The sequence below is a fragment of the Aquarana catesbeiana genome, linkage group LG08 (genome assembly GCF_042186555.1).
Source record: "Aquarana catesbeiana isolate 2022-GZ linkage group LG08, ASM4218655v1, whole genome shotgun sequence".
NCBI classification, from domain to species: domain Eukaryota; kingdom Metazoa; phylum Chordata; class Amphibia; order Anura; family Ranidae; genus Aquarana; species Aquarana catesbeiana.
Genome location: NC_133331.1, coordinates 298593346 through 298604121, shown reverse-complemented (window position 1 = coordinate 298604121; position 10776 = coordinate 298593346). Strand labels below are relative to the sequence as shown.

The window sequence follows — 10776 nt, the reverse complement described above, 5'->3', positions numbered from 1 at the left end:
GACATCACACAGTATAGTCCAGGAGAAAACCCGACTACCTCAAATGTCCATCCGGCACCACACAGTGTAGATGGACCATCGTATTCCTCTTATCCTGAGGAACCTCAGACTGTGAGGGACGGTGCCGGACCATCGTATTCCTCTTATCCTGAGGAACCTCAGACTGTGCGGGACGGTGCCGGACCATCGTATTCCTCTTATCCTGAGGAACCTCAGACTGTGAGGGATAATCCAACAAATAAAAGGTTTCCCTGTCCTGAGTGTGGGAAATGTTTTTCACGGAAGTCCAGTCTTACCACACATATGAGATTGCACACGGGGGAGAAGCCGTATTCCTGTCCTGAGTGCGGGAAATGTTTTTCAGCGATGTTCAGTCTTTCCTATCATCAGAGATTGCACACGGAGGAGAAGCGTTATTCCTGTCCTGAGTGCGGGAAATGTTTTTCAGCGATGTCCAGTCTTACCAGACATCTCAGATTGCACACGGGGGAGAAGCCGTATTCCTGTCCTGAGTGCGGGAAATGTTTTTCAGTGAAGTCCAGTCTTTCCAAGCATCAGAGATTGCACACGGGGGAAAAACCATATTCCTGTCCTGAGTGCGGGAAATGTTTTTCAGTGAAGTCCAGTCTTTCCAAGCATCAGAGATCTCACACGGGGGAGAAGCCGTATTCCTGTCCTGAGTGCAGGAAATGTTTTTCACAGAAGTCCCATCTTTCCCATCATCAGAAATTGCACACGGGGGAGAAGCCGTATTCCTGTCCTGAGTGCGGGAAATGTTTTTCACAGAAGTCCCGTCTTTCTAATCATCAGAGAGTGCACACGGGGGAGAAGCCGTATTCCTGTCCTGAGTGCGGGGAATGTTTTTCGGTGAAGTCCAGTCTTTCCACACATCAGAGATTGCACACGGGGGAGAAGCCGTATTCTTGTCCTGAGTGCGGGAAATGTTTTTCAGCTATGTTCAGTCTCTCCTATCATCAGAAATCTCACATGGGGGAGAAGCCATATTCCTGTCCTGAGTGTGGGAAATGTTTTTCACAGAAGTCCCATCTTTCCAGACATCAGAGATCACACACGGGGGAGAAGCCACTTTCCTGTCCTGAGTGAGGGAATTGTTCCTCACTGAAGTCCTGTCTTCCTGTACATCAGGGGTCCCACACAACCCTCGAGGTGTATTAGTGAGTGTGGGAAATGTCTTGTATATGAATGTTGATGGACATGTGGGGAAGAAGCACACCCTGATATACACCTCAGATATACTCCATGGCTGATCTTCATCATGGAGGAAACACTTGATAAGGAGATCAGAGATCACCAAAGACATGGATGAAGTGTTGTACCGTGTTGGCCATTGATAGCGGGAGAAAAATAAAAATGGAGTCATTACCTCTCATTGGCTGAGTACATTTTGTGGTGGAAGATTTCACAAACATTTACAGGTCTGTTTCTAAACACTTTGTAGAATGAATGTGTAAAGGAAATGTGTAAGTTCTGTATAGAATTGTTTTGTATTTTGCACTGCCCTGGAAATCATATTTTATCACAAATAAAATTTACATTCAGCCAGGAGCAGCGATTTTCTTTTTAAATGCTTAAAGTGAAACATTAAAAATGTCCAATTCCTTTAACTACTTGCTTACTGGGCACCTAAACCCCCCTCCTGCCCAGACCAATTGTCAGCTTTCAGTGCTCTCACACTTTGAATGACAATTACTCAGTCATGCAACACTGTACCCAAATGATTTTTTTGTCCTTTTTTTCATACAAATAGAGCTTTCATTTGGTGGTATTTGATCACCTCTGGGTTTTTTAATTTTTGCGCTATAAATGAAAAAAGACCGAAAATTTTGAAAAAAATGCTTTTTTCTTCGTTTCTGTGATAAAATTTTGCAAATTAGCAATTTTTATTCATAAATGCTGGCCACAATTTATACTGCTACATATCTTTGGTAAAAATAACCCAAATTAGTGGATATTATTTGGTCTGTGTAAAATTTATAGCGTCTACAAGCTATGGTGCAAATCATAAAAAAATGATCACATCTGATCAGACCTGATGTACTGAGGCCTATCTCATTTCTTGAGACCCTAACAAGCCAGGAAAGTACAAATGCCCCCCAAATGACCCCTTTTTGGAAAGTAGACATTCCAGGGTATTTAGTAAAAGGTATGGTGAGTTATTTGAAGTTGTTATTTTTTCCCACAATTCTTTGCAAATTAAGGTTTCTTTTTTATTTTTAAATTTTTTTCAGAAAATTGTCATTGTAATAGCTTATTTCTCTCACATGGAATGTGCATACCACAAATGACACCCCAAAATACATTCGGCTACTCCTCCTGAGTATTACAATACCACATGTGTGGGACTTTTTCGCTAACTGGCCACATACAGAGGCCCAACATGCAGGGAGCATCATCAGGTGTTCAAGGAGCATAAATTACCCATCTAACTTGTTGACTACCTATTACACTTTTGAAGGCCCTAGAGCACCAGGACAATGGAAATGACCCAATTTTGGAAATCTAACACTCCAACGTATAATCTATGAGGCATAATGAGTCTTTTGAACGGTTCATTTTTTTCCAGAAGTTTTTGGAAAATGTGGAAAAAAATGAAAATGCATTTTTTTTTTTACACAAAGTTGTCCGTTTATAAGATATTTCCAACACATAGCATTTACATAGCAAAAATAACACCCCAAAATACATTCTGCTATTCCTCCTGAGTATACTGATACCACATGTGTGAGACTTTTACACAGCCTGACCACATACAGAGGCCCGCCAGGGAAGTAGCACCTTCAGGCGATCTACGAGCATAAATTACACATCTCATTTCTCACCCACCTATTACACTTTTGAAGGCCCTGGAGCACCAGGAGAACGGAAACGCCCACAAAATGACCCCCATTTGGGACAGCTAACACCCCAACGTATAATCTATGAGGCATAATGAGTCTTTTGAACGGTTCATTTTTTTCCAGAAGTTTTTGGAAAATGTGGAAAAAAATTAAAACGCATTTTTTTTTTACACAAAGTTGTCCGTTTATAAGATATTTCCAACACATGGCATTTAAATAGCAAAAAATGACACCCCAAAATACATTCTGCCACTCCTTCCGAGTATGGCAATACCACATGTGTGAGACCTTTACACAGCCTGGCCACATACAGAGATCCAACATGCAAGGAACGCCATCAGGTGTTCCAGGGACACATAGCATGCACATACCAAGAATTACACCCCAAAATACATTATGCTGAGCAAAGAGAAACAAAAGATTACCTGTGGTTTTAGTAGTACAGTTGTCCGCAGGAGGATAGCACTGATGCAGGCAGGGACTTGGTCAGCAACAGCGAACACAATTTTTCAGGCAGCAGGCAGAAATACTGTCCATAGTCAGTACAGGCAGCAGGCATGGATACTGTCCATAGGTCAGTGCAGTGCAGGGTCAGTGCAGGCAGAGATTGTCAGCAATGCCAAAATATTGGTCTTGGTATTAGGCAGAAACAAGGTCCATGTGCTGTGGTCAGTGCAACAAACAGAGGCATGATGGCAGTAAGTCCTGCAGGCAGCAGGCAGAAGTAGGGCCTCGTTCAGGAAAGAATGGGGACAGGGGTAGAGGCTTCTCCCACCCAAATCTCTTTGATGCCTCCGAGTCCCCAGACCCTAATCTAGGAATGAGAAAACAAAGAAAATTGTTTTCTTCATCCAGAAAATCTATTCTGGAGCCCCTCACATATGTGAGACGCCTGTGTTGAATCCCACTAGTCCAGTTGCAGGGTACAAGATCAGTCCAAGAGGCAGGCAAGAGGCATGGTCAAACAGTCCAAGGTCAGCTCCAGATCAGGCAAAGGTATGCACAGAATCGTTAGGCAGAAGCATGGTCGAATAACAGTCCAGGGTCAGTTCCATATCAGGCAGCGGTATGTACAAAATCGGCAGGCAGAAGCGTGGTCAAATAACAAGCCAGGGTCAGTTACAGAGCAGGCAGTGGCATAAGGTGTGTGAAGGCAGGAACTGAGGATTACGTTTACCATACTTCACTAATAATTTAGTGAAGTATGGTAACGGCGGAAACATTCACCTATACAGAGGCCTGGTTGGGAAGGACATTGTGCACAATAATAAGATGTGTCTCTTCTGACTCCTGCTCTGGTACACACCTTACATCTTTTTTGACGTCTTTGGCCAGTTGGTTTGGGAGGGAGTTTATCTGGAAAGTGGCGTTCGGAGAGTTGACTAACAACATCTGATCAGATGTTTTCTGGTGGGCCGTTCGGGAATATAAGGGCAGTGTAAATTTCCTCCTGGTAGCCAAGGAAGGGTTGGGGGCTTTGGGTGGAGTTGCGGTAAATGATATAGGAGTTGTATATGGCCGATTGAAAAAAATAAATCAATACTTTTTTGTACCAATGGTATGTCCTTCTTGTGGCAAGGTATGGTTCCAACATTTGATTGTTGAAGTCGATTCCCCCCATAAACGAATTGTATTGATGGATGCATTTGGGTTTCTGGATGGGGCCATTCCTTCTGGGGATTTCCACATAGGTGTTATTGTGGATGGAAGACAACATGTACACATCCCTTCTGTCCCTCCACTTCACTGCCAGAATCTCTTTGTTACGCAGACTTGCCGTTTCTCCTTTTCTCAACTTCTTATTAAGAAGACTTTGAGGAAAGCCCTTCCGATTTTTTTTTACGGTGCCACATGCTGGTGTCTTCTTCCGATGAAGGTTGTGGAACAGGGGCAGAGAAGTGTAGAAGTTGTCTACATACAGGTGGTATCCTTTGTCGAGTAGGGGGTATATGAGGTCCCAAACAACTTTCCCGCTGGTTCCCAAGTAGTCCGGGCAATTAGGGGGCTGCAGCTGGGTGTCCTTCCCTTTGTACACTTTGAAGGAATATGTGTACCCTGTGGCTCAGTCACATAGTTTGTACACCTTCACCCCATAGTGGGCCCTTTTGCTGGGGATAAATTGCTTAATTTTAAGCCTGCCGCTAAATTTAACAAGGGACTCATCCACACATATGTTTTGGTCCGGGGTGAACAGCTGGGGGAATACTTCAGAAAAATAATTTAATATTGGCCGAATTTTGTAAAGCCTGTCATAATTTGGATCAGTTCGGGGAGGGCACTGGGTATTGTCGCTGAAATGTAGGAACCTCATTATCATCAGATACCTGGTTCTGGGCATTACCGCGGAGAAGAGCGGCATGTGGTGGAGGGGGTGGGTTGACCAATAGGAACGGAATTCGTTTTTTTTGGTGAGCCCCATATTAAATGTGAGGCCCAAAAAAACCTTGAACTCCTCCACTGTCAGGTCTCTCCACTCATAGGGACTGGCATAATATGATGTGGGATTTTGCAAAATAAATTGCTGTGCATACAGGTTGCACTGGGCCACAATTGACGCCAACATGTCCTCCGTAAAAATTAAATTAAAAAAGTTAATTGGGGTGAAATTCTCTGTATCCACCTGGACTCCTGGCTGGGCAGTGAAAGGGGGAACGCTAGCTTCTCCTGAATTAGGAGGAAGCCACAAGGGGTTCTGAAGTGCAAAGGGAAGGCTGGCATGGGACCTAACCCTTTGGGGCTGGGGTGACACCCCACTGGTACTTGGCCTTTCTTGCCGAGGTACTGCTGTGTTGGTGGATGCCACTGCCTCCTCACTAGAACGCCTTCGTTTGGCGGGCCGAGTTTCTTCCTCCTCTGAGTCTGTAAGTGTTTCACTACTGAGGACTGGCTCATAATTTACGTCAGAATCCGAATTGGAAAGGGAATCCGAACAAGAGAGCTCCCCGTTGCTCTCATCGGCCGTGGAAAGAATTTGGTATGCCTCCTCGGCGGAAAAGCTTTTTTTGGACATGGCTGCTGGTGGTTATGAGATTGCACAGCTGTGTGCTAAGCCTGCACTGATGAGGTGGCACTGATTGATGGCACAGATGTGCACTGATGAGGCGGCACAGATGGGCACTGATCGCACAGATGGGCACTGATGAGGCGGCACAGATGGGCACTGATCGCACAGATGGGCACTGATGAGACGACACAGATGGGCACTGATCGCACAGATGGGCACTGATGAGGCGGCACAGATGGGCACTGATCGCAAAGATGGGCACTGATGAGGCGGCACAGATGGGCACTGAGGCAGCACAGATGGGCACTGAGGAAGCAGCACAGATGTGCACTGATTGCACAGATTTACACTAATGAGGCGGCACAGGTGGGCACAGATATGCACTGATGTGGCACTGGTGAGGTGGCACAGATGGCCACTGATGAGGCGGCACAGATGGGCACTGATAAGGCAGCACAGATGGGCACTGATAAGGTGGCACAGATGTGCACTGAAGCGACACAGATGGGCACTGATTGGTACAGATGGGCACTGATGAGGTGGCACAGATGGGCACTGATGAGTTGGCACAGATGCGCACTGATTGCACAGATGTGCACTGATTGCAGATGGGCACAGATGGGCACTGATGGGCACAGACGGGCACTGATGATGCACTGATGGCACAAGTGGGCACTGATGTGCACAGGTGGGCACAGATGGCACTATATTGATGTCACTATGGGCAATGTTGGGCACTTTTTGGGCACACTTCGCTATTAGACTTTATAAAACTACTCACAGAAGCTCTCTCTCCTCACACGCTGTCTCTGTGTAAGGAGAGAGAGCCGGCAATGAGAGATGATCTCAATTGTTTACATTTCAGATCATCTCTCATTGGAGGCGGCGATCGCGTTGTGAACGGCCGCTTACGTGATTGGCCGTGTACAGCGATCTGTGATTGGCTGTGTCCAAGGGACACGGCCAACACAGATTTTCCCCGAGGCGGGCTCATGAGAGCGCGCTGGGAAAGCGGAAAGGGGACGACGTCAATAGACGTAGTCCCGGTATTTCAGATCCACGCTGTTGCCGTCATTTGGCAATGGCCCGGATCTGAAGCGGTTAAATAACATGTCTGGGGGGTCCTAATCCTTCCTGTGAAGGGGGATATCTCTGTCATGTACAGAAAGTGCTGCAGCAACGCCGACCTTTATGAAGGAAAAAAGTTTAAAATTGCTGCAAATTACATTTCCATGCAACTTCTATCCAAAAAAAAAACAGCACGCAGGCTTCTCTAAGGATCTGCTACAGCTCCTTGAAAAAGTATTCATACCCCTTGAAATCTCCCACATTTTTTAATGTCACAACCAAAAACGTAAATGTATTTTATTGGGATTTTATGTGATAGACCAACACAAAGTGGCACATAATTGTGAAGTGGAAGGAAAATGATAAATTATACAAATAAATATGTGAAAAGTGTGGGGGGGGTACATTTGTATGGCGCCCCCCGGAGTCAATACTTTGTAGAACCCCCTTTCTCTGCAATTACAGCTGCAAGTCTTTTTGGGGACTTCTCTACCAGCTTTGCACATCTAGAGAGGGACATTTCTGCACATTCTTCTTTGCAAAATATTTGTCAGATTGAATGGAGAGCGTCTGTGAACAGCAATTTTCAAGTCTTGTCACAGATTCTCAATGTGATTTAGGTCTGGACTGTGATTGGGCCATTCTAACACATGAATATGCTTTGATCTAAACCATTCCATTGTAGCTCTGGCTGGATGTTTCGGGTCGTTTCCTGCTGGAAGGTGAACCTCCGCCCCAGTTTCAAGTTTTTTGCAGACTCTTACAGGTTTTTGTAATGACACCCCGAGTATATAAGGGGTTAAAGTCGTTTAGGACATTCCCTTCCTGAACACCAAGGCAGCTACTGAACACTCCGATCAGCCGAACAAGAAACCCATATGAATAACTCTCCCCCCCAAATACGAGACAAGATGTTCTGTCTTGAGGGTCAACCAGGAATCAACTCATTTTTTTCACACACGGACACAACAGATAAAATAACTCAGAGACTCTTTCCCCCCCACCCTTGGAAAAGAGGACGGGTTAAACTGTCCAATGACAATGGACACACAGGTCAGGTGTGTTTAAACTTCTCATCAGTACACAGTCTTATCAGCAGGGGGCTGCTGGAGGAATCCCCCCTCCCTCCATAGAGATACACATCCTGTGATCCAAGGCAGACAAACACAATAGAACAGTGGAATACAGCCCCACCCCAAACTAGCACAACAAACGGTACACAACAGCATGAGACAACATGTTTAAAGAGACTCACTGCACATTGCCAACATGGTGGTATAAGGACGTGTTCAGGTCAAAGTCATCTGATACCATTTATGAGGTGGGAGGTTAGGCCCAGAATGAAGGTATTCTTCAAAAACATTCGAAATAAATGTATAATAATATCAACTTTTAATACTAATACAATTTATACAGGAAAATAAGAAAGGCTGCCAATGTTGAATCCTTTATTCCATAAACATGTATTTATATGGTTTTCGGAGATGTAAGTCAAGGTGAGATTTTTATGGGTTTCTCGTACTCCAAACACAAACCTACACCACTGTTCAGTTCTCTGGCATACGGCTGGGCGTGATATAAATAGATATCCCCACAATACTATTTATAATATGGCACATACGGGGTTCCCAGAGTTTTGTGTTTTGGGGGGACATGGACTTGAATCCAAAGTAACATTAGTTCAGGGTCCCCAGGCATACACCTCACAAAGAGTATTGTTCCCTTAAAATCCAGGGCCCATAGTCGAAAGGCAAGAGGCCTGCATTCAGTCCTCTCCAAAAGCCTCTGTCCCGGCTAGGTCTGTCAAATTTTTCTTCTAAGATTGCCCTCTATTTGGCTCCATCCATCTTCCCATCAACTCTGACCAGCTTCCCTGTCCCTCCTGAAGAAAAGCATCCCCACCACATGAAGCTGCCAGCACCATGTTTCACGGTGGGGATGGTGTGTTTAGGGTGATGTGCAGTGTTAGTTTTCTGCCACTGTCTTGGATATTCCACCATACTCTTGCACTATTTAGTGTCAGACAGGAGTGTGTAATGTACAGAATGCAGGGGACAGGAGTGTGTAATGTACAGAATGCAGGGGACAGAAGTGTGTAATGTACAGAATGTAGAGGACAGGAGTGTGTAATCAACAGAATGCAGGGGACAGGAGTGTGTAATGTACAGAATGAAGGGGACAGGAGTGTGTAATGTACAGAATGAAGGGGACAGGAGTGTGTAATGTACAGAATGCAGGGGACAAGAGTGTGTAATCAACAGAATGCAGGGGACAGGAGTGTGAAATGTACAGAATGCAGGGGACAGGAGTGTGTAATGTACAGTATGCAGGGGACAGGAGTGAGTAATGTACAGAATGTAGGGTACAGGAGTGTGTAGTGTACAGAATGCAGGGGACAGGAGTGTGTAATGTACAGAATGCAGGGGACAGGAGTGTGTAATGCATAGAATGTAGAGAACAGGAGTGTGTAATGCACAGATGGCAGGGGATAGGAGTGTGTAATGCACAGAATGCAGGGGACAAGAGTGTGTAAAGTACAGAATGCAGGGGACAGGTGTGTGTAATGTACAGAATGCAGGGGACAGGTGTGTGTAATGTACAGAATGCAGGGGACAGGAGTGTGTAATGTACAGAACGCAGGGGACAGGAGTGTGTAATGTACAGAATGCAGGGGACAGGAGTGTGTAATGTACAGAACGCAGGGGACAGGAGTGTGTAATGCACAGAATGCAGGGGACAGGAGTATGTAATGCACAGAATGAAGGGGACAGGAGTGTGTAATGTACCAAATTCAGGGGACAGGAGTGTGAAATGTACAGAACGCAGGGGACAAGAGTGTGTAATGCACAGAATGCAGGGGACAGGAGTGTGTAATGCACAGAATGAAGGGGACAGGAGTGTGTAATGTACCAAATTCAGGGGACAGGAGTGTGTAATGTACAGAACGCAGGGGACAAGAGTGTGTAATGCACAGAATGCAGGGGACAGGAGTGTGTAATGCACAGAATGAAGGGGACAGGAGTGTGTAATGTACCGAATGCAGGGGACAGGAGTGTGAAATGTACAGAACGCAGGGGACAGGAGTGTGTAATGCACAGAATGAAGGGGACAGGAGTGTGTAATGTACCAAATGCAGGGAACAGGAGTGTGAAATGTACAGAACGCAGGGGACAGGAGTGTGTAATGCACAGAATGCAGGGGACAGGAGTGTGTAATGCACAGAATGAAGGGGACAGGAGTGTGTAATGTACCGAATGCAGGGGACAGGAGTGTGAAATGTACAGAACGCAGGGGACAGGAGTGTGTAATGCACAGAACGCAGGGGACAGGAGTGTGTAATGTACAGAATGCAGGGGAAAGGAGTGTGTAATGTACAAAATGCAGGGGACAAGAGTGTGTAATGCACAGAATGCAGGGGACAGGAGTGTGTAATGCACAGAATGAAGGGGACAGGAGTGTGTAATGTACCGAATGCTGGGGACAGGAGTGTATAATGTACAGAATGCAGGGGACAGGAGTGTGGAATGTACAGAATGCAGGGGACAGGAGTGAGTAATGTACAGAATGTAGGGGACAGGAGTGTGTAGTGTACAGAATGCAGGGGACAGGAGTGTGTAATGTACAGAATGCAAAGGACAGGAGTGTGTAATGCACATAATGCAGGGGACAGGAGTGTGTAATGCACAGAATGCAGGGGACAGGAGTGTGTAATGCATAGAATGTAGAGAACAGGAGTGTGTAATGTACAGAATGTAGAGGACAGGAATGTGTAATATACAGAATGCAGGGGACAGGTGTGTGTAATGCACAGAATGCAGGGGACAGGAGTTGTAATGCATAGAATGT

General features: G+C 45.5%; 1 protein-coding gene across 1 annotated transcript in view; it reads left to right on the top strand.

Moving 5' to 3' along the window:
* LOC141106850 (uncharacterized) overlaps positions 1–10776 on the top strand; it is a 109419-nt gene that overhangs the window by 83895 nt on the left and 14748 nt on the right. The window contains exon 17 of the mRNA XM_073597779.1: positions 470–1092. Within this exon, the coding sequence (XP_073453880.1) occupies positions 470–1092 (623 nt within the window). The remainder of the gene's footprint in view (positions 1–469; positions 1093–10776) is intronic.